The following is a 21,856-nucleotide window of genomic DNA, read 5'->3' as shown; positions in this document are numbered from 1 at the left end:
TTTTTAACACCTTACAGTTTTACACTGAAGTCCATTATGTATACAACGGCACAGTTTTGTGCTGTGCATGGCTGTTTTCTATGAATCAGGAGTCAGAAGTGTGCCTTGTGCATTTGGTTGCTGGGCCTTAAATGGGCACTTAGTACCTGAGTACCAAGTCAAAAATTCTTTGCAATAAGTTTTATTTGGCTCAAAAAACAATACATTTCAACTATAATTACAATACAATTACAATACAATGCAATTACAATACAATTACAGTACAAATACAATACAATTACAATATAAATGCAATGCAAATACTATATAAATGCAATATAATTACAATACAAATACAGTCCAATTACAATACAATACAATACAATAAATACAATCAATGCAATGCAATACATGCTTAGAGATACACAACAACAATTATACAGCAACAGTACAATTACAATACAATACATGGTTAGAGCTACACAGCAGCAAAAGCTGCTGCAGCTCCTTCCCATGCACATCAAGGTCTAATCTGATCTCATTTCTGCACGATGACCGTGTTGTTATTCTAACCCAAACGGGACCTGTCATTAAAAGTCTCACAAGCTCCGTAATGATCTTCTCTATGCGTCCTTCCCTTAGTGAGAGGTCAGAGGTGAGACAACATTCGAAACGAGACTTCCTCCCCTCCCACGCATTGTCTCTGGGACTTTTACTCGATGGTAATGATGACAGACAGTCAAGCTAAATGGGAGGCAGCCTGCAAAGTGCTGTTTCTTGTCCAAGGCACTGCATGAATATGCCGTAATTGTACAGCTTTCAAAGAAACAAAGTCAAGATGGAACAAATGAGTTCAGACATCAAGGGAGGCTATTTTATTGGGATTACACAAAACATCTCGAAAGCCTAATGGTTGATCTTTTTTCCCCCCAATAAACTACATTAAGTCTTTTAACTGAAAAGGCTTCTTCGTGCATACAGGGGCTTTTTTTACGACATAGCGGGCTTCACATGAGCCCATCGTTATTTACAGTAGACATTTCAAGGAAACTGCAAACATCTTCATAATGGAACATGCTGCCAATGCAAAATTTTACTTCAGAAAAAAAGTTTACCAAATGATACCTTAGCTTTTATTTTGAAGTAGGCAGGGCTACCAAATTTCTTTCTATTGGCCAACACGAGCTATATAATATATGAAACTTTTTAATATATTCCTCGAGTTATTGATAAGTGGTATATTATATTATATTATATTATATTATATTATATTATATTATATTATATTATGTTATGTTATGTTATGTTATGCTATGTTATATTATATTAATAATGCTGTTTCTTTTGACTTATGCTGTATGTCATCATCCTTAAATTCATTTATGAACGTTGGTTACAAAAATACTCACATGTCGGTATCACTTGACCGTCTGTTGTCAAGTTTCATGGCTGGAGAAACCCAAACAAATACAGTGTTTATCCTCTGAAGTGTGACTTATTTTGCCAGTCATGTGAAAACAAAGAGTGTATAAAATGCTCAGCCACAACAGTGGGATGATCTGATTTGGATTTGGCTGCAGAAGGAATTGAATGCTATACGCAGATCGCACTTGATTGCTCTAATATTTTGTCTCTTTGTGTGTTTATACTTTGAAGTGAGATGTATTACAAGGAAAATAATGGCTTTTTTGGTTTTTGACTTTTTCACTGAATTTATCTTTCCGTGGCATTGGTGGCTTCTACTTTGACATGACTCTTCTGCGGATTATGAATTTCTGCAATTCAGAAGTCAAGAGTGACATCATCACAGCTGCAGGTGGGGTGAATGTTCCGAGATTAACATTTCACTACATCTTCTCATGTTTGAACTTCTTGTGTTGCATTTTACAAGCATTGAACCAAGTTGGACTGGAAGTCATTGTGTAAATGACAAAACCTGGAGTGAAAATAGCAATTAGCTCAACATGTTTTAGATTTGATCCTTTTGGTGTTTAATTTGCATGATGTATTATTGTATTATTATTTTCTCCTTTTTCTTATTATACATCGACTTAAAACCATCAAGGCCAAGGTGGAGTTATCATGCAAAGTTAGTTCATGAAAAAATAAATTCAAATAATGCAACATTTAGTGTCAAGTACCCACAGTTAAATGTTGCAATCTCATTTAGTGGAAGATGTCATGGTCAGAAATCTAAATATTTGAACGTATTTGTAACGTTTGTGTCTATTAAAAACAAATGAGGCGTTCCGGTCAGCTCTGAAGCTGGTCATGCGATTTGGGACTGTGACATCTTGCTCTTGGAGGTGTGAGCTCGGGAGTTGGAGGCCGCTAATGAGCCGCCAGAGAGATCGTCTGATCATGTTGCCACAACATTATGTGAATGTCAGTGCTCTTCAACGTGGAGGTAGGTATGGGGTCTTGGCACAATTGGACAATCAATGGGAAAAAGCAGCACAAGCGACATGGGAGCAGTGGGCCGACGCTGTTGTGATATTTAACGAAGATGATTTTTATTTACTATTCTTATTGGAGCTTTCACACATCAATCACAGCTGAAAATTTGAACAGATTATTCAAAACATCACAAAAAGGATAACCATGAATTAAGCCAGCATTCAAAACATAAATTGTACCATATTACAAAAAGAAGCATATTGAAAGTCAATATTTAATTTAAAAATAATCAGGCAAAAACAAAAACATCAACATCACACCTCTGTGCGAGTGTAGGTGCATCGTTGACCACATTTCCTGTCTGGCCCGGTGACTTCAATGGTCAGAATGTTTAAGTTGAACTTTGGGTAGCAGTGCTGACATGTCCAATTGAAACGTAATGTATGAAGCTTCCCATTCTTGGCCAGTTTTTGTGCGCTTGAAGGCACAAAGGCAGACATGCTCTAATAACCCAGACTGAATTCTAATTACATCCTAGTGTCCCTTGCTTGTCCCAGGATTGACAGCATGACCCCAAACTGCTGGCTCTTCTGACAATGAGAGCCTGTTAGAGATGTTTGATGGTATAATATAGTCCATGCACCAAAAAAACCTATGTCTTTGTGTTGGCTTGCGTTTGGAGTTATAGAATGGAGATATTTACATTTACGCTATTTCCACTTTTTGTGTATACGTAGAAAACATCTTCGCTCTTTGCTATGTTTATATAGTTGCTCAACATACAATGCCTTTACTTTGACGAGGATTTATGAATGAAGAAAAGCATTTCCATTCATAAAGATGTGTGTGTTATTCCCAACACGCCAGACTGTCTTTTGTATGTGATCTCCATTCTTTGTAGTTTACATTCCACTAAAGCAGGTAATGGATTGCGCCAAAAGACGCCAAACTGGACTGACGAGGTCGTAGTAGCAGATGCACGCAATGTCCTTTAATTTCTAGTCTTTGCATGCAAGCACCTTGTTGGGGTTTTTTTTTTGGCAATTAGGGAAAACCTGTTTTCTAAATGCTTTTAGACTGTGCACAAAAAACACGACTTCCTCTGCAGTCGGTGGCGCGAATGATTGTTCAGCGGTAAGATGAGCTGTCGGAGAGCCATTGTTACATCACAATCATTGCATGCAGCCGCTGTGCCACATAACTATGTTGCATGTGTCTTCTCACGAAAGATCATGCAAGGGAGGGCCCTTGCATGATCTTCCGTGAGAAGGGAGCGTATGCAGACGTAGCGCAATATCCATAAATGATCTCTTAGAGGTGACTATTGAGAGACTGTTGCATAAGATAACTGTTGCGCTTGAGTTGATATCAAGATTTACAGAGTACATCACAGTGTGTGGATTTGAAGTGTTAAATAAAAAATTGTGAACAAGTAGTGGTAGTAACTTTTATGAATGCATATGATTTGATTAGCCATTGATTGATTATATTTGTGTAAATGATATGAAAAAGAAAAAAAATTGGTATGCTTCCAATTAAAAAAAAAAACATTTGCACGATTTATTTCACAGTAGCTTACTGTAGGTTTGACCTAACAAGGGTTAGTTAATTTTGACAACTGTCAATTATGTAAATGCATTATGCAGATTCTTAAAAAAACAATTTTTGGAGGTACAAGCGACCTGATTTGAATTTTGAAATGATAATAATTTTGAAACAAATGCCGAGATTCCTGGTGATTTAACCTCATCGTGCCGACTTCCTACGAAGGCTCGTAAAGTGATACTTGTCTTGAGAAAGTCAATCCAGATAAGCCAATAAAACACAACAATTATCTGTGTCCCAAATAGTTTGACTCACTAACTTTATTCCAGGAATGCAATTACAGTTTGTGTCACGGTTTGCACACAACACACTTTGAAAGATCGGATTTAAACAACATTAATATGTCAATGTTTTCTTTCAGACGCAAGAGGAGAAATGCCTCCTTCGGGGTGAATTGTGAAACTTTGACGGAAGCTGCGTGGTGGGTGATCTCACAGTGAAGCTCCACAAGTAAGCAATAAAGACACATAACATCCATATGGCGTCATGTCTTCTCTGCGTCAATTCCAGACCTTCCTTTTCCAAAGTTAAGCAACTGACATTGAACACGTCACGTCATCATCACCCCTCCTTGACGAAGGAAAAAGCACTTCACATGGAAAGCGTCAGCACCTGCAACTGTCAGCCTAACAGCTAAAGGCCATCTGTTCTTTCTGCTGCCAGCGTCACTGCATCGCACATTCTGAGCCAATCACACAGCTCGAGAAAAAAAAAAAAGATGGACTGATTAGCTTTGTTTTCTCAACTTTAGGCCTAACCCTGACAAGTAAAATCAAACATGCAGTCAGATGGAACAAAGAAAGTCATCCATATGATCAGAGGTGACAAAATATACTGTAAATTCATTCATACTGTATCCCTTAAAATGACTTTTCAAATATTTGATAGTTGCATGTCAAATATCAGAACATTTAGAATAAATAAGTCATTTGACAGAACGTAAATAACTCTACGAGCACCACTTCAAAGCGCTGAGCAATTGAACAATACACAAACCTGATGACAGGATCGTCTCAATTTTCAAATCATGCTATCAAGCGTCTCTGACACACACACATCAAGAGTTTCCACACGGATGTGTTTGTAATACGTGCGTCAACACTCACTGTATGTGTTACCACACTAACTTAAAATAGAAAAAAATAAAGACACATTATTATTATTCCACCTATGACGAAAACTCTTCCAGGAAACATTTTCGACTTTTTTTATGCATTGTAGTTTTAAGGTAAAAGAGTTGCGAAATTGCATATGAATGGGGCTAATTAACCCTTTTTGCTGTCAAATATTTTTACATTCCAAAATTCTAAGCATTTTAAAAGAACTTCAAAAGCACGTCTATTATTGTTCAGGTCCAACACCAAATTTCATGCCATGCAACATAGATAAATTTTAGATAAGCATATCTTTGGATAGAATGTGTTTTGTTACCAACTAAAGAGGCACCATTCTGCCCTAGATCATGGTTTTTTTGTTTTTTTTTGGTTTGGTGCATGCAGGTTGCCATTCTCCCCGTTCCCGCAACTCATGTCGTGAGGTAAATCAACATTTTCTGTTGAGTTCATACACTCCCGTCCTTGATATGATCTCCAATGTGTGTACGTGCGTGCGTGCATGTGTGTACGTGCATAAGTCTCCGTAAGAGGCAAAGCTCGATGGAGGCATCATGACAAAGACAGCACAGCTGAGTTCTCTTTCCATTCCAGATGGAGTTTATCTTTGAAACCTATTTATAGCAACCACAGACAAGAGATGTACGGTGATAACCAACCAGGGAGAGCTCATGACAGGTGCTGTGAGGTCATTTAAGGAAATTTGAATGTATGTAATGTTTTTTAATTCCATCTCTCTATAATGTTTCACTTCCTTTTTAAGATTTTTGTTTAAGAACTTTGAGTTGTTGCACGCCTGCCCTTTAATTAGGCCCAAGTTTAGTTCTCACCTAGCGTGCAAAAGCCAGGCGTCGTTTGTTCTGAAAGACAGTAGCAAATTAGGCCTCTCACACTAGTTCTTGGCTTGTATCTTATCTGTGGCATTTTTTTAAAGGCCAACCGAAGCACTCACGCAACCACCTGAGCTACACTCAAACGGATGATCTCAGGTAATGTGAGAAGAGCTTGTTGCGTGTTCTGATTGGGTTTGAGAGACAAAAAGGCCTGCACGAAGTTGCGTGTGAACCGTTGGCGAGTTGCCAGAGGAGAGAATGACTCGGTTGCGTAACAACTGAACTATGTTTTGAATTTGTGTCACAGAATAACAGACCAGATAGATGTATGATAAAAACTCATGTTTGCTAACATTATTTAGAGACTTCAGACTTTCCTGATTTCATTTTAGCTGTTCACAAAACAATGTGTGAACATTTTTTTCTAGTTGTACTGTATATGCACAGTGGTTGTCCAACAAAAAGATAACTGAGAAGCTGTGCAAAACTGTCATCTGAGCAAAAGGTGCCTACTTTGAAAAATCTAAATCATAAAATGTTCTGTTTTGATCAACTTTTTAAACCAAATAATTCCATCAATAATTCTAATAATAAATAATAATAAAAGTATTAATCTATTATTCAGGGAATTTTAAAATTGGAAATATCCTCTAATCTGATGTTTTTTTTTATTTTCCTAACTCGTAGATTAAGATTTAAATTGTCACCAACATTTTGGATATATACAGCTGCATAATGTTTTTATTTAGCAACTGTAGCCCAATCTGTTATTGTGTTGACACTATAATACCAATACGTGTTGTAATAATTGATTTAAAAAGGATAGTGCGATTGAATCATGGATAATAGACATTTTGGTATATTACCGCCCTCAAGTGGATGTAAATTGAAAGTGCGCTTTATTTACACATGAACTACAATTCCCAGTATGCGTAGCGTTTATAGTCGCAGTTACTTCCGCACTCACTCAAGCTTGCTTCCGGGTTCTCGGTGTATCAGCAATGGACGGTGTCCCTATAAAGGCTATATTGTTTGATTTGGACAACACGCTTATCGAAACTAATCGCGCGAATCAATTTGCGATGCAAAAGGTGGTATTCTCCGACTAAAAGTATATTCTTGATTAAATGCCAATGCGAGCAACGGATGGGTTCACAGTAACACCGTCGCTGCCAAATAATTACACTTGCAACTACTTTTAAAATTTGTTCTCAATTATTATTTTTTTTTATTTATGGTCATATTTGTAGTTGACTTGCACGTTGTAATCGAAATACTCTGTGACTTTTACAGACCTATGAACTTTTGAAGACCTCACTGGAGCTTGATGATGACGTCATCAGCAAAATTTGTGACAAGTTCAAGCAGAAACTTCTCCACGAAAAGTTTGACCCTTCAGCTGGCAGATCTATAGATGAAGTTCGAGTGGGTCACTGGGAAGACAGCATTAAGGAAAGTGTGGACAGTTGTTCAACACCCTCCATGGCAGCTCAGTGCTACTACCTATGGAAAAAGAGTCGACTGGAGCTGATTCGTCTGTCCCCTGAGATCTCCAGTCTTCTGAAACAATTTAGAAGGAAATACAAGCTGCTTCTCCTGACCAACGGGAATTCTCAAACACAAAAGGAGAAAGTGGAGGCGGCTGCTTGCGAAGGCTTTTTCGATAACATTGTAGTCGGGGGAGATTATGCAGAGCAGAAACCTCACCCTTCCATCTTTAGACTGTGTTTTGACCTGCTGCAGGTGGAAGCCCAGGACTGTATCATGGTTGGAGACTCACTGGACACTGACATCCAGGGAGGGTTCAATGCACATGTACGTGCTACAGTTTGGATTAACAGTGCAGGTGATGCTGTCCCTGTTGGTTCAGTGACACCTGACTATACGCTTTCTACTGTATTGGACCTGGAAGACATTTTGGCACAACTAAATTAGGGGCAACAGCTGATATAAACACTAAATGTTAATCCCTGTATTTTATCTTTTTTTGGGCGGGGGTGGGGGGGCAAGGACGTTTTGAATTGTGAATTAAAATCTTGATCAATGGTTAAAAAATTCATCAATGTATTTTAAATGCATTTGCAACACTAACACATAGGAAGATACATGCACCTCTAATAATAATGACTTTTTTAATTAATTGTACTTACTGTGCATCACAAACGTGTATAGGAATTTCCTAGATTTTCTTGAAATCTAGGAACTTCCAAGATTTTTTTTTTCTCAATGACAACACGCACATTACACTTGTAAGCGTCATCATGGATTATGACGTTACATCCACAGTCACATGGCCTGACATCATAGAGTCGTGATGGTGTTGAGAGTGCACGTCTTGACACAAGGGAACTGTGCAATTATATTTTTATTTTTAATTATAATAAAAATGGCAATGGGGGTAAACTCAAAGATTCAACACTCAAGTGAAACCGGTGGTAGGTGATTCAGCAAGTAATCACTGCGTGACCTTTGCGTGCTCGCTCTAATTGATACATTTGTTGTCATTTGCAGATCAGAAGAAAAAAGCAGAACCGTTTGAAAAGCTACAATCTAACAACCTAAGTAGTAAAACAAGTACCTACCTGCTTAAAGACGTAATCGGTGAAGGAAGCTTTGGTAAAGTTGCCCAGTGTGTAAACTTAGACACGTCACAGACCGTAGCCCTCAAAGTCCTTAAAACCAAGTCAAATGTGATATCCAAAATGGAGGTATAAAAAAAAAAAAAACATCTATTACCTGATGAAAAGCTCCGGTGTCACTCATTTGTGTCGTTTTCTCCGTAGATCAAAATGCTTGAGATAGTGAGTGTTCTGGACCCGGTCAAAAAGAGCATTGTGAAGTTTATTGAAAACTTTGAGCATGAAGGCTATACATGTTTGGCTTTTGAAATGCTCGACATTAGTCTTTTCGATTTTGTTGTCAAGAAACGAAAGAAGCCGTTGTCTGTCAGTGAGATACGGCCGATCGCGCATCAGGTAATATTATCATTTCAGAGATGTGTCAAATCATATGATTTTTTTTTAACATAATTAATTAAAAAATATAATAATTGTCCAAAGATTACATGTGAGTTATTTTCCTTCTTATTATCATGCAGTTGCTTACGGCCTTTGAGGCTCTGAAAGGTATCCAAATCATTCACGCTGACTTGAAGCCTGACAACATCATGCTGGTGAATCATTCATGTGAGCCATTCAGGGTTAAGTTAATCGATTTTGGCTGCTCCATCCAGACCTCTGCAGTCACCCTTGGAATGATCATACAGCCTATGGGGTACCGGTAGGGTTCATTCTTCTTGCAGTTTCTTACCTCTTAGGTCAACTGGTTGATTTTTTTTTTTTTTTTTATATACAATATTTTAAAAAGCCATCATAGTAGCAATAATAGGAAAAAAAAAACATCCTGGAGTCAACTTTTTAACTTTGAAATCTCAGATTATTCCACTTTAGAGGTTCCACTGGATATATTTTTTTAACATTTGCCAAAGATGATATTCAGATGTACTTTTGTTTCTGTTCTTTTTACAAACAGAGCACCCGAGGTTACTCTTGGCCTCCCATTCTCTGAGCAAGTGGACATGTGGGGCCTTGGTTGCGCTCTGACTTTTTTGCACATAGGCCAGCACCTTTTTGCAACAAATTGCGAGTACCAGATGGTAAATAAAACGGAAGGATTAACATACTGTAAAGTTATAAAATAAGAGAGTGACATCCAGTATGTTATTTCTCTCTCCCAAGATGAAATCCATCGTGCAAATACGAGGGCAGCCACCTGACTCGCTCCTCCTAGCAGGCAAATACAGCCAAAAGTATTTTACCCACTTGAACTTTGACCAGTGGAAGCTAAAGGTAATAATGCAGAACTGTCTGGAATTTAGAACTTTTGTTTGAATTTTTTTTTTTTCTTCCCTTTAGACTCCAGACGAATATAAACTTTCAAACGGAGACGCAACAAAAACATGGAAGATACGATTAAAATCTCTGGATGCCATTAGAACTGTAAGTGCTCCATTTTTTTTTTAAGTAAAGAACAAATACATGACATGTTTGAATGCGAAGAACTCTTTTCCAAAATGTTACAAACTTGTGTTGATGATTTTGTACATGATCAGAAAATTGACTTGCATGTTTTACAAATACTAATTTTAGCCATTTAAAATAACTTGTTTCCTTAGTGTGAACATGTTCAATAAAAGATTTAAAAAAAAAAGAAGTTTTTATACAATGACACGGCAAGGTCCATTTTGATCAATCAGTTGCTCTCGTTTTAGAAAAGAGCTCTTCATACTGTAGTCCATAACTGGATCGGCCATCTTTGTTTGACACTCAGCAGAGCCGAGAGGATACAAAAGAAGTGTTCAGCGAATTTGAAGATCAAAATGAATTTGTTAGCTTTCTAAAATGTCTTCTAAGCATTCAAGCTGAGAGAAGAATCGCTCCGGGGGAGGCTCTCAAGCATCGCTATGTCTCAATGGCTCATCTGGTTCACGAGAGTCACACAAGCTCGTAGTAAGTCGATTGATCATTACATAGACGTAGAAATACTAAAAAAAGAAATCTTTTTAAGGAAAAGGTTTGGCCCCTGTTGCCACATGTGTGTCTATAACAGTCATTGTTTCATAGTTCAAATCTTTCTTTAGTTGCAAAGCTGCATTTGTGATCGGTCGCTTTCTTTCAGTGTGGACAACGCTTTTGATCAGATGCTAGTTTGCCCGATCGAAGGATTTGAAGAAGAGCTCATCTCAGACAGCGAGGATGAAGACAAGGCTTCCTACGATCTCATTTTGCACTCAACGTGCTCCTCTGATGGAGTAGCACATATGAGACAATGGAGCAGTAGTGACTCCTTGAACAAAACATCGCTAGATGATGGACACATTGAGCAGGATGTTTTGGAGTCAATACAGACTGATGGACAAATTGATCAGGATGTACTTGAGCCAGTACAGGAGAAGCACAACGCGAATAATATGCCAGTTTTTGTGTGCAGTGGTTGCGGAATCCTGTTTAGAAAGTAAACATGAACAACAGACTCGTGCACAAGCAAGTGGACAAGTCCATTTTGATCTGGAAACACATACATGAGCACAAAATGTGTTTCATAACTTGCCCCGCGAAAGAAATTCCCACTGCCAACATTTTTAGTTGCTTTTGCTTGTTTATTCTTGGTTTTCCTCAATCAAAAGCTTCCAGCACCTTAACGAGAAGAGACAACAGTAAAAATAAAAGGATTATTTTTTCTATTTTCAGTCATCTTATTATATAAAGAGTTTACATAATTTGTATGAAATTCAAATTATAAATTGTGTATAGTTCACGTTTATAAAACTGAAGTTACGGTACAGTTGGTAGGCTATATAAACGGAAAAAAGTGTACACAAGCTTCAACTTAAATTAGATTTAACAGCTCCTTTAGAACCACGAGATGTCTCTATATATCCCTGATGACGTCACACGCGTCGAAGCCAAAAGCACTACTCGAGATGATGTTCCTCGCCGGGTGTGGTGGCGCACGCCTGTAATCCAAGCTACTGGGAGGCTGAGGCTGGAGGATCGGTTGAGCTCAGGGGTTCTGAGCTGCAGCGGGCTATGTCGAGCGGGTGTCCGCGCTAAGTTCGGTATCGATATGGTGCTCCGGGGGGAGCTCGGGATCACCAGGTCGCCTAAGGAGGGGTGTACCGGCCCAGGTCGGAAACGGAGCAGGTCAAAGCCCCCGTATCGCCCAGTAGCGGGATCGCGCCTGTGAATAGTCCCTGCAGTGCAGCCTGAGCAATACAGCGAGACGCAGTCTTTTATACTTCATTTATTTTTATAGCAGTGCACAAACTTCCAAATGCTCAAGGTTTTCCTTACAAGGCATAGTTCACATAAAATAAAAACACAAGGGAAGTTAAGGTGCAGTTATAAAAACTGAACCGCTCGTTTAGAACCACTAGATGTCGCTATATTTCCCTTTGGTGACGTCACACGCGTCGAAGCCAAAAGCACTACTCGAGGTGATGTTCTTCGCCGGGTGTGGTGGCGCACGCCTGTAATCCAAGTTACTGGGAGGCTGAGGCTGGAGGATCGGTTGAGCTCAGGGGTTCTGAGCTGCAGCGGGCTATGTCGAGCGGGTGTCCGCGCTAAGTTCGGTATCGATATGGTGCTCCGGGGGGAGCCCGGGATCACCAGGTCGTCTAAGGAGGGGTGCACCGGCCCAGGTCGGAAACGGAGCAGGTCAAAGCCCCCGTATCGCCCAGTAGCGGGATCGCGCCTGTGAATAGACGCTGTAGTGCAGCCTGAGCAATACACCGAGACATAGTCTTTTATATCTTATTTCTCTTCACTAAAACGACACACAAGAGCACGTGATATATTTGGATAAATAAACCTTTTTGCGTTCCATTTCTTTTTTCACAAATGTCTGTTTTTGTATGTCCTACACTGCCTCCTACTGGAAAACAAACACAACTACACAGAATAAGAACCAAAACATGAAAAGAAATGAATGAAAATTAAAATCGAAATAATACATTTGACGTCACGAGACCAAATGCATGAGGGAATGCATTAGTGCTTTTATAATGTGTGTTGAAAATATTTTGTATCCTTTTTATCAGTTTAAAAAATAAGTTCAAAATTAGCCATTCTGTTCCAATCTATTCCCTGCAGCGTTTATGAGTGACCTGTGACCAATGACCTGTGACCAATAACCAGTGACTTTTTTAGTAAACATCTGATACGGTATACAGTACCGTCTTCCGCCAGGAGGAGGCAGTGTTGGGCAAACAAAACTATGCCTTGTAAGGACAAACTTGAGCCTTTGGAAGTTTGTGCAATGCTATAAAAACAATACCAGCTGTTGTTTACAGAAATGAAGTATAAAAGACTGCGTCTCGCTGTATTGCTCAGGCTGCACTGCAGGGACTATTCACAGGCGCGATCCCGCTACTGGGCGATAAGGGGGCTTTGACCTGCTCCGTTTCCGACCTGGGCCGGTGCACCCCTCCTTAGGCGACCTGGTGATCCCGGGCTCCCCCCGGAGCACCATATCGATACCGAACTTAGCGCGGACACCCGCTCGACATAGCCCGCTGCAGCTCAGAACCCCTGAGCTCAACCGATCCTCCAGCCTCAGCCTCCCAGTAGCTTGGATTACAGGCGTGCGCCACCACACCCGGCGAGTAACATCAGCTCGAGTAGTGCTTTGACGCATGTGACGTCACCAAAGGGAAATATTGCGACCATCTAGTGGTTCCAAACGAGCTGTTTAATATAAGTTCATGTTGTATCCACTTCTTTTTTGCACCAACAAGGCTTTACTCATTTTCATATTATTTAAATCCTGCAAAACCACATGATCATCAATGTCCCGCATCTTTTAGTTCTGAGAATGACAGAGGCATATGCGAGGGTCATATTTTTATTCTTGCAATACAGTTTGACATACTACCATGCAACATTTGAAAAACAAAAACAACACCACACCTACGACAGTCAATTTCAGATGAGTCCATTGGTTCATTCAAATTACAGCACAAGACTGGACAATCGATTTCATATACAGCATGTCATCTTTGGTTGGGATGAAGAAATCCAAAACTTGTGACAACAGTTAAATAAACATACCAGGCTGGATGCACAATTTAAAAAAACACACACACACAAATTTAAGGTTTTGATGACTAAGGCACGTTTTGCCCAATGCAAAAAAAAAATAAAAAAAATTGAAATGTTTTACCTTAACAAAACCAAACATAATCAGCAATCATATTAGTTTCCAATTCATTACCAAAAACACAATTAAAAGCCTCTCTGTGCTTTGCTTGTCATGATAGAGCTTTTTGACAACTACAATACAAGAATGAATTCATTGTATCTTGTCACTTATGAACAAATCTGCAACACAGTGTTTTCCATGAATAACCCAGTAGGATCCAGACATTCTGGATGAAGGGGCCCAAATACCAATCTCCATTCCACAGAATAAACAAAAAGGCTGAATGACTTAAATACATTGTTGACCTAAGAAACAATACCTCAAAAAATAGCAGACGTGAACATGAGAGTCTAAAATAGATTAGAAATAGGAAATCAGCAAAGTGACGTAGCAACAAAATTTCTTTTTTTAAAACTAATAATTTGCTAGTGAGAGAAGTGAGTGAGCTCGTGTCAGCTCTACTAGTTGCAATAACCTTGATGGGCGTCTTACTCAGTCGTTCTCATTGCTAACGTGAATCTCCTCACACAATTCCAGAGAAATGTAAGTGGGTTGATACGTTAGCAGCTGCATGGCTGGAAATGTAAGGCACAAGTTTCATCTTGAGCATCTACACTTTCTCAAACCCCCCCAACTATCTATCGGGGGAGGAAAGGATGAATTACGGTCCCTAATGTACACTCAGGGAAAGTTTTTGTTTCGTTCTTAAGATAAAACAAATACAGTACACCATCTGTAGATCAAATACACGCATGCGGAAAAGATGAGGTACGATAAATGCTCAGAATAAAATTGATGCTCCCCCCCAGCAGTGGATTTGCCTTGTGCTTAAAGTCGGGTAAAAGGGCCGATGTGAAGCGGTCCTCTCAGTTTGGGGGAGGAGCAAACGTTGGTGGAGAACAGGGTGGATGGAGAGGAAGAATAAGGCGAAGACGATGAGGCGTCGCCACTATTGTTCAGGGTGAAGACACTGGAAATGGCCACATCCACTATCCCTTGACACAGTTCTGGGTACAGCTTCCTAGAGGAGCGACATACCAAGTGTCAGTTGGAATTATATGACTAATGTAAAAGTAAAAAGCATGTTGAAAGTACGCCAAAGCAACGTGAAAATGCATTTTTCTGCCAATACGTGTTGCTACTGACTGTGCACAAGCTGGTGCTCCGTTGATCTCGATGAGCCACACTTTGAAGTTTACATCCACCATGAAGTCAAATCCAAATAGCTGGAAGCTCTGGTAGGAGAGATGCTTGGTGCTAATCGCCGGTTCGATGCATGACAGACAGCTCCTGGGAAAAACGCACAGCCCAAAACGTTCATTTTCTATTCGGAAATGAGCATTACAGGCAAATTGCAAATATTATTTGCCTACTTATTAACCAATATATACAGTATTTTAAAAAACAAGTTAAATCGACCAGTGTCTTTCCAAATTGACAACCTCGCTGCCTGAACACAAAATTAATGATTTAGTGTTAACGATTGGTGTAATCAGCCTCCAGCATTTTCCATTCCATGTGTCAATCACAGGGGTTAAATGACCAACGCTTACACAACACGGGTATGCGAGTGTGTGATCCAAAGCCATGAAGGCAAAACAATAAGGCCTACTTGATGATTTGTTTGATCTGAGGTAATATGGTGGACTCCAAGGTGACATTATGAGTGTTGAGCAGGTACAGACGAAACTCGTCAAAGAACATCTCGTTTCCTTCCTCGTAGCGCCCGTAGTTCTGGGAGTACTCCTCCTGGATGCAGTGGTTAGTCAGGTGGCTGGTCATGTCCTGGAGGTCCGAGCTGTTGTACGGCTCCGAGGAAGTCCGCAGCACGCCCTCTCGATACAAATAGATGTTGTAATGGTGGTCCACGAGGACCCAGCTCCTAGTAAAACCAGATCAGAAATGATTAATGTGGCGTAGTGAAGACTTTGCGAGTTTTATTAACCACTTGCCTGATGTCAAATTTCCGATGCCCTGGCTGCAGAAGTAAAGGTTTCTCCAGGTATTTCTGAATAACATGAACCTGTCCTTGATTGTCAATGTAGTCCAGTAGTTGGTTAGCATCGTGCGATATCAGAATACCGGCACCTGTTGGAAGAAAAAAAGTTCTTCTGAACTGCCTGTCAATCGTAGAAGGAAAGACTTAAGCTATGATAGCTAGTTAGCAGTCAGATATAGCTGATGAGGAGCAAGTTAGTTTAGCATTAAGATTCTTTTGGCGGATTCGAACCCTATTTTACTATAGGTTTATAGCGTATTGATAAGATTGTGCCAGACAAAATGTGTCGTATATATTCCACCTTTAGCTCCAGCAGATGACTTGGCGATCCACACTGTCCCCTCTCCACTTTCTTTTTTGGAATGATAGGAAGCCAGGAAAACTTCTCGCTCGTCCGTCTTAGGATTGCTCTTCAGATGGCTGAGGCCATTTGTAGCAGGAGCCACAGGAGTGTTGAGGTTGGTGGGATAAATGATGTAGGATTCCGGGAACCAGTTGGGCGAATCAGAGAGCTCTGGGCTGGTCTTTATTAGCCTGATGATTTAAAGGTAGTTGACGATTAGCTAATGTAAATCCTTTGAATAATTCATTCGCGGAACAAAACACAATGGTAACTTCAACAAGGCAAACGAATAAAATAATATATAGGCGACATACTTGACTAAAGATGCCTTCCTGCAAAGCTTGTCTGCTCCTCTGTAGTAATTGACCAGTTGCACCAGTCCTGGTTCATGACCTAAAGGAAAGTCCCAGCAAAAAAAATTGATCAGAAAGGGCGGAATGTCAACAAAATGGCACAGTAACTGAGGTGCATGGGTGGAAGCACTGATCCTCCACACGACGCAAGGGCTTGCAGCCCTACGCAGTCACTGCAGCTGTCTCGTGGGTGGATGGGTGGACAACAGATGTAGCGCATGCAGATTCCATTTTCAGCATGAAGAAAGAGAAAACCATACATTACCTAGACGGCCATATGGTAGTCTGTTCCGTTCACCGAGCATCAAATTAAATCTGGGATTGTCTCTTTTCAACCTCTTCCACTGCCCAGTAGAAAGGAGGATTTTGGAAACTTCTGCATAAACAGTGCTGTTGTCGTCCCGGGTAACAAAAGTGTACATCTGCGAGGCCATGTCCCACGATTGGATGGAAATACGAAAATGGTGAACCTAAACAACTTTTCTTGCTAGAGAGTTACTTGTCTGGTAGGCAGAGCAGCACATAGAGGGTCAAGCGTTATCTCCTCTGACCGGGCCATGGTGATGATGAGTCAGTCATATCCAGTCCAAACGTTCACTTCACAACAGAATCAGAGGATCACTGCCAAATGCGGACATGTCGATACGACATTACAACAAACCGTTATCACTGTACATGCAAAAAAAACATGTTTTTTTTTTTTACTCAATAGGCATCGCCCCAGAAGTGTCCTGTAACATGGGTCCGCTGGGAGCAGACAGCAGTTCCACGGACTTGGCCACTGTATGGGCCTGTCAGCATCCGGTTTTTGATTCAATAGACTGCTGCTAAATTGTCCGATTTAATTTTTAACATGATGCGATCCTGAACAAATAATTAGAAACGACGAAATCCGACTAAATGGCTATTTGTGTACAGGCTATCTAAAATACTGTTTATTTACTCAACAACGACATGCGTTCTCATTCTGAAGCTGTCTCCTCTTGATGGATTAAAGCTCGCTCGGTTATGGTTAGTGTAGTTTGTGTACTTGCACTTAAAATCTTTAAGTGCAAGTAAACTTTTGGTATAAATCTTATAAATATACTAAAAATGATATATGAAACATTTATTATACATATATGACGTTTTTTCAAAAGAATATTCTTCGTTGCTTGGTTTAAAAGCGATGTTTGACGTTCTATACACTTCATTTCCCACAATGCAATGGGAAAGGGGGTAAAGGACATTTAAAAATGCTTTATGCCTTTTCCAACACAAGATGGCACTACAGATTTCCGGAAACAGACGGCAACGGTGATTGTAACTTCAAAACAAGTTTGACATTTCGAGTGCTTTGGTAAGTGTACAAAATTAATTGTATTGATTGTGAGTAAATTAGTCGGCTGGGTGATTAAGTGTTTGTGCTTCCTCGAGGTGATGCTTAAAGTTTCGACATGTGTGTGTTTGTGGGGCGAGTACCTACTTTCCGAATCTTCGATTTTTTTTTCTTTTTCTCCAACATAATTTTCCCATTTAATAGTGTTGTTTAGCGTTCACTGTAGGTTTGGAAAAAAAACAAAAATATTCAACGCGACCGGAAGTTGGGCGGTACAGGAAGCAAATGGTGGCGGGAACAAATAGTTTTGCAAACGTACGTTTTAAACTGTACGTTTCGTACGAGTGATACTAGCTTGTCTGGGAATTATATTTCGTAACAAAGTCGTGAGAGCATACCGTCAATAGTAAGCAAGACGCTTATTTGCTAGCTTTGCGTTGCATGCCTTTTAACTCACCGTGTAGATTGTACGTGCCGTAGTGTATTTATTTATACAACCTGTCATTTCATAGTTTATATAATTTGAAAGAAATCAAATGAATTGGGCTATTATAAGCAGAGCAGCGCTTGCTAAATTTTTATGTTATGTTTGCAGTATCATAAAGCTGCAGGTTACATGTTGCCATGTTTTTTTTGCACAAGTTTTGCATTTTTCATCACTTTTGCCCCATCTTCTTCACCAGGCTGGAACAGCCCAGGCATGAGTGGTGCACACCTGGACGAATGGCAGAGGAGGTCCTTTGACATTTCATCTGGCAATTGTACACCTGAACAGACGGCCGATGCCTACCGGGCCCACATCCTCTCCATTCAGTATGCATGGGCAAGTTCCCACCTCTCAGAGGCCGCCACAGGCAACCTGCTCAGGACCTACTCACAGCGTTATGCTGCAGTGCTGGACTCGGATGACCCTCGCACGGGGCTTAACAACTATGCAGAGAGCGCGCTTCATCTGGCCCGCAATCAGAAGAACCACAGTGACAAATGGGAATCGTCCCTCACTGTGGAACATGTGCTTGACTTGCCCTGCGTGCAGAATATGATTCAGGCAAGGGCAGGGGGAGAAGGCTCCCTCGTGGCACCAGCAGATGTTAGCATATCTGTTGGACAAGAGAGCAGCAGCATCAGCAGCTCCTTGTCTGCTTCCACTGCTGCTGGCAAGTCAGAAGGCACGGCCTTCAAAACTAATTGGCCACCACAAGCCAAAGTAGAGGTTGACAACACAGCCACTCTTTCTGTAGATAGACCTAAAACGTCTGAGGGAATGTTAGATAATATCTACTCATCTTCCAGTTCAAACACGAGAGTCCAGCCGGTGTTTAGTCATTCTTCGTCAGGGCCCCCTCAGAGCAACGGGCGGCCTGCTGGGAGCAACTCCCAATCCAGTTTATTTTCGACCTCCAATCCATCAAAACGGAAGAATTTTTACAATGATGCAAGTGAAGGCAGGGGGACACAAGTAGGGGCTGACTTAAGACCTCCATGTAACTTCAAATCGGCCCGTGAGCAACTCATTGTGGACCAACACAAGAAACATTCCAGTCAGCCCCAAAGAGGAGCAACGTCTGCCGCTGTAGCACCTGTGAAAAAATCCCTGGGAGCCAACAGGCCTCGAGGGGCTTTTTCTAAATTTGTGTCTCCTATGCCGCGGCAGGGCGAAGAGGAGGGTGCTTCAAGACCCAACTCTAATCAGCAACCTCAGATTCTGGATGAACGACTGAAAAACTTTGAGCCAAAGATAGTGGAATTGATCATGAGTGAGATCATGGACCACGGCCCTCCTGTGGTGTGGGAGGACATAGCAGGCCTGGAGTTTGCTAAGACCACCATTAAGGAGATTGTTGTTTGGCCAATGTTGAGACCTGACATCTTTACAGGCCTTCGGGGTCCACCTAAGGGAATACTCCTGTTTGGACCCCCGGGGACCGGGAAGACGTTGATAGGCAAATGCATCGCCTGCCAGTCAGGAGCGACGTTCTTCAGCATCAGCGCGTCATCGCTCACATCCAAATGGGTGGGTGAAGGTGAAAAAATGGTGCGGGCCTTGTTTGCCATCGCCCGCTGTCACCAGCCCGCTGTCATTTTCATCGATGAAATCGACTCGCTGTTGTCCCAGCGCACTGACGGGGAGCACGATTCGTCACGCAGAATCAAGACGGAGTTTCTGGTTCAGTTGGATGGCGCCACCACGGCAGCAGAAGACCGCATCCTGGTAGTGGGGGCCACCAACCGACCTCAGGAAATAGATGAGGCTGCCCGTCGTCGCCTGGCCAAGAGGTTGTACATCCCCCTCCCCAAGGGCCCCGCCCGGCAGCAGATAGTCACCAACCTCATGTCTCGAGAGAAGAACCAGCTGATAGCGGAAGAACTGGAACGCATCGTCGCCAACACAGACGGCTTCTCCGGGGCAGACATGACACAACTGTGCCGAGAGGCGGCCTTGGGACCCATTCGCAGCATTCAGCTCGACGACATCGCCACCATCACGGCGGATCAGGTACGGCCAATCCTCTACAGCGACTTCCAAGACGCTCTGAAGACCGTGCGACCCAGCGTCTCATCCAAGGACCTGGAGCTGTATGAGGAGTGGAATAAGACATTTGGAAGTGGTCGATGATGGCCTTAGCTAAAAAAATTAAAAAAAATACACCATTCATTAAAGCTTACAAGTGGCTTGGATTTTGTTTCACTTCATCGGACAGTTGGACAAATATTCTTTCCCTGGTTACTAAGCAAATGTGCACATGTTGCTGTTTAGGTTTATTTCTATTTTTTTTCTGAACTACTTAAGTGGCTCTTGTCACAAATGTTCCAATGTAAAACTATTGCAGTGTTTTCTAAAATATAACAAAATAAAAATATTTACAGCACTGTAGGCCTACACAGAAATACGTATAAAACAAAGCAGTGTATTGTGTCATGAGTCTTTGCCTCATGCATCTGTGTGACACCGGTAACACACTCCAAAAGATGGATGTGTTAATCGTGTCCACGGAAGTTGCGTAAGAAATTCGCCATCCTAAAAACTGTCCTCTTGCGTTCCTCTCTTCCTGTCATCGATAAAGACAGCAGCACCGGCCGGCTGATTGGTTACTGCGAACATTCCGCTCAGTGTGCAAGTGTTCCACAATATTCAGAGTGAGTGACTCACATGATTCCTCCCACCTTCCTGGACAGCAGTCTTAAGAAAGTGAATGTGACCGCAATCTGATGAAGTGTTATGAGCCAAGAGTTTGGTCGGTCGGTCGGTCACACGCACGCCCCTCTGGAAGGGGACACTTATAGAGTGCACACATGAAATGAAATTGTCATGTAATTTTAATGAAATGATCTTTGCAAATCTGGAAGGCCATGAAAAAACGACATTCATTTATTTTTCATCTTTTTGTCACGTCCCTCATAAATATTTAAGACTTGTGCGGCTGGCCACTGTATTTAAACTTTGTTGGTTTGGCCAGCGTGCGACGGTGGTCAACACCCCCGCCTCCCAGTTGGCATCACGGGGGACCCCTCACAGCTGGACTAGGACAGATGCACAGAATTTCTCTGGTGCTGCCTGGGATCCACTGAGTATGGACTCCAAACGGTGACATATGGTGTTAGCTTGTTTTCTTAATTTCTACTGTGGCCAGTAGAATCTGAGATTGTTTTTGCGTATTGCACACCGTTTGAATTAATGGCTTAAGTTTTTCAACAAATCTCTTTTGTCAATTTAAAATTTTAACCACTGAAATTCTAAGACTAAGATTTTTTTTTTTTAAGGTGATCAATATTTAGAATAAAGAGACAGTAATGAAACTATATATATATATATTATATTTCTTTTTTTTTTAAAAATATTTTATATTTCATTTTGGTCACTTTTAAAGTTCAACACAAAATATTTGGAAACAACACTAATTTGAATTTCCCTCCCCAAACCTTAAGACTGGATTTCTCTTATTCTATTTTGTTTAGTGCTTGTACAACAAAGACAGTATAACCTGAATTGAATTGCTTTTTTTTTTTTTTTTTTTTTTAAAAGAGTCGAGTCTGCTTGTGTACACGTGTCCCACTGTCAGAGGCACATCTCAAGAAGCAAGGTGAAAATGGTGAACAAATTTGCAATGTCAACATTTAATGCCTTCCTGTCACATCGCATTAATGGGACACAATGCTTGTGTGCGTGCGTGTGTGTGTGAGAAGGCCGCCAGCAGAAGCACGTTCACACTATAGGAAG

At 41.0% G+C, this 21,856-nt stretch overlaps 4 protein-coding genes and 1 long non-coding RNA gene across 9 annotated transcripts; 4 read left to right on the top strand and 1 right to left on the bottom strand.

Moving 5' to 3' along the window:
- The first annotated feature begins 1,435 nt into the window (after nt 1–1,435).
- On the top strand, nt 1,436–5,018 carry LOC119135155. Its single transcript, XR_005100500.1, has 3 exons — nt 1,436–1,795; nt 2,286–2,386; nt 4,343–5,018. It is a non-coding gene; the product is annotated as an uncharacterized LOC119135155 (long non-coding RNA).
- Nucleotides 5,019–6,867: 1,849 nt separating this feature from the next.
- Nucleotides 6,868–7,971, top strand: LOC119135077 (N-acetylneuraminic acid phosphatase). Its single transcript, XM_037272425.1, has 2 exons — nt 6,868–7,017; nt 7,220–7,971. The coding sequence occupies exons 1-2, from the start codon at nt 6,928–6,930 to the stop codon at nt 7,859–7,861; spliced, it is 732 nt and encodes a 243-aa protein (XP_037128320.1). The 5' UTR covers nt 6,868–6,927; the 3' UTR covers nt 7,862–7,971.
- Nucleotides 7,972–8,191: 220 nt separating this feature from the next.
- On the top strand, nt 8,192–11,239 carry LOC119135076 (homeodomain-interacting protein kinase 1-like). Of its 2 annotated transcripts, none has more exons than XM_037272423.1 (9): nt 8,192–8,361; nt 8,438–8,634; nt 8,710–8,901; nt 9,024–9,199; nt 9,458–9,581; nt 9,664–9,774; nt 9,841–9,924; nt 10,259–10,434; nt 10,604–11,239. In XM_037272423.1, exons 1-9 carry the CDS (start codon nt 8,241–8,243, stop codon nt 10,941–10,943), a joined length of 1,521 nt encoding a protein of 506 aa, XP_037128318.1. In that variant the 5' UTR covers nt 8,192–8,240; the 3' UTR covers nt 10,944–11,239. The 2 variants fall into 2 exon arrangements, with proteins under 2 accessions (XP_037128318.1, XP_037128317.1); XM_037272422.1 differs by having other exon boundaries at nt 9,024–9,205.
- A 2,072-nt stretch (nt 11,240–13,311) lies between these two features.
- On the bottom strand, nt 13,312–17,325 carry ttl (tubulin tyrosine ligase). 3 transcript variants are annotated; one of them, XM_037272261.1, is made up of 8 exons: nt 17,025–17,325; nt 16,585–16,940; nt 16,281–16,359; nt 15,925–16,157; nt 15,577–15,712; nt 15,237–15,506; nt 14,771–14,914; nt 13,312–14,645 (listed from the first exon to the last, which is right to left on the bottom strand). In XM_037272261.1, the coding sequence occupies exons 2-8, from the start codon at nt 16,751–16,753 to the stop codon at nt 14,453–14,455; spliced, it is 1,224 nt and encodes a 407-aa protein (XP_037128156.1). In that variant the 5' UTR covers nt 16,754–16,940; nt 17,025–17,325; the 3' UTR covers nt 13,312–14,452. The 3 variants fall into 3 exon arrangements, with proteins under 3 accessions (XP_037128156.1, XP_037128157.1, XP_037128155.1); XM_037272262.1 differs by having other exon boundaries at nt 16,585–16,916; XM_037272260.1 differs by having other exon boundaries at nt 16,585–17,325.
- Nucleotides 17,326–17,587: 262 nt separating this feature from the next.
- Nucleotides 17,588–20,509, top strand: fignl1 (fidgetin-like 1). Of its 2 annotated transcripts, none has more exons than XM_037271419.1 (2): nt 17,588–17,658; nt 18,321–20,509. In XM_037271419.1, the coding sequence occupies exon 2, from the start codon at nt 18,338–18,340 to the stop codon at nt 20,252–20,254; it is 1,917 nt and encodes a 638-aa protein (XP_037127314.1). In that variant the 5' UTR covers nt 17,588–17,658; nt 18,321–18,337; the 3' UTR covers nt 20,255–20,509. The 2 variants fall into 2 exon arrangements, with proteins under 2 accessions (XP_037127314.1, XP_037127313.1); XM_037271418.1 differs by lacking the exon at nt 17,588–17,658 and adding an exon at nt 17,809–18,043.
- Nucleotides 20,510–21,856: the final 1,347 nt, after the last annotated feature.

This window comes from Syngnathus acus, chromosome 15 (assembly GCF_901709675.1).
Source record: "Syngnathus acus chromosome 15, fSynAcu1.2, whole genome shotgun sequence".
NCBI lineage: Eukaryota > Metazoa > Chordata > Actinopteri > Syngnathiformes > Syngnathidae > Syngnathus > Syngnathus acus.
Note: the sequence above shows the minus strand (reverse complement) of the source record. Positions and strands in the feature narration are given on the sequence as shown.

Excerpts from the sequence above, each read along its gene's own strand:
- ttl (XM_037272260.1), bottom strand. The coding sequence starts at position 16,753 with ATGGCCTCGCAGATGTACACTTTTGTTACCCGGGACGACAACAGCACT. Across the intron at positions 16,360-16,584 it reads ACTACCATATGGCCGTCTAG|GTCATGAACCAGGACTGGTG; the intron begins GTAATGTATGGT and ends ACTTTCCTTTAG. Across the intron at positions 15,507-15,576 it reads CATCGGAAATTTGACATCAG|GAGCTGGGTCCTCGTGGACC; the intron begins GCAAGTGGTTAA and ends TGGTTTTACTAG.
- LOC119135077 (XM_037272425.1), top strand. The coding sequence starts at position 6,928 with ATGGACGGTGTCCCTATAAAGGCTATATTGTTTGATTTGGACAACACG. Across the intron at positions 7,018-7,219 it reads ATCAATTTGCGATGCAAAAG|ACCTATGAACTTTTGAAGAC; the intron begins GTGGTATTCTCC and ends TGACTTTTACAG.
- LOC119135076 (XM_037272422.1), top strand. The coding sequence starts at position 8,241 with ATGGTGTTGAGAGTGCACGTCTTGACACAAGGGAACTGTGCAATTATA. Across the intron at positions 9,775-9,840 it reads TTGACCAGTGGAAGCTAAAG|ACTCCAGACGAATATAAACT; the intron begins GTAATAATGCAG and ends TCTTCCCTTTAG. Across the intron at positions 9,925-10,258 it reads CTCTGGATGCCATTAGAACT|AGCCGAGAGGATACAAAAGA; the intron begins GTAAGTGCTCCA and ends GACACTCAGCAG.
- fignl1 (XM_037271419.1), top strand. The coding sequence starts at position 18,338 with ATGAGTGGTGCACACCTGGACGAATGGCAGAGGAGGTCCTTTGACATT.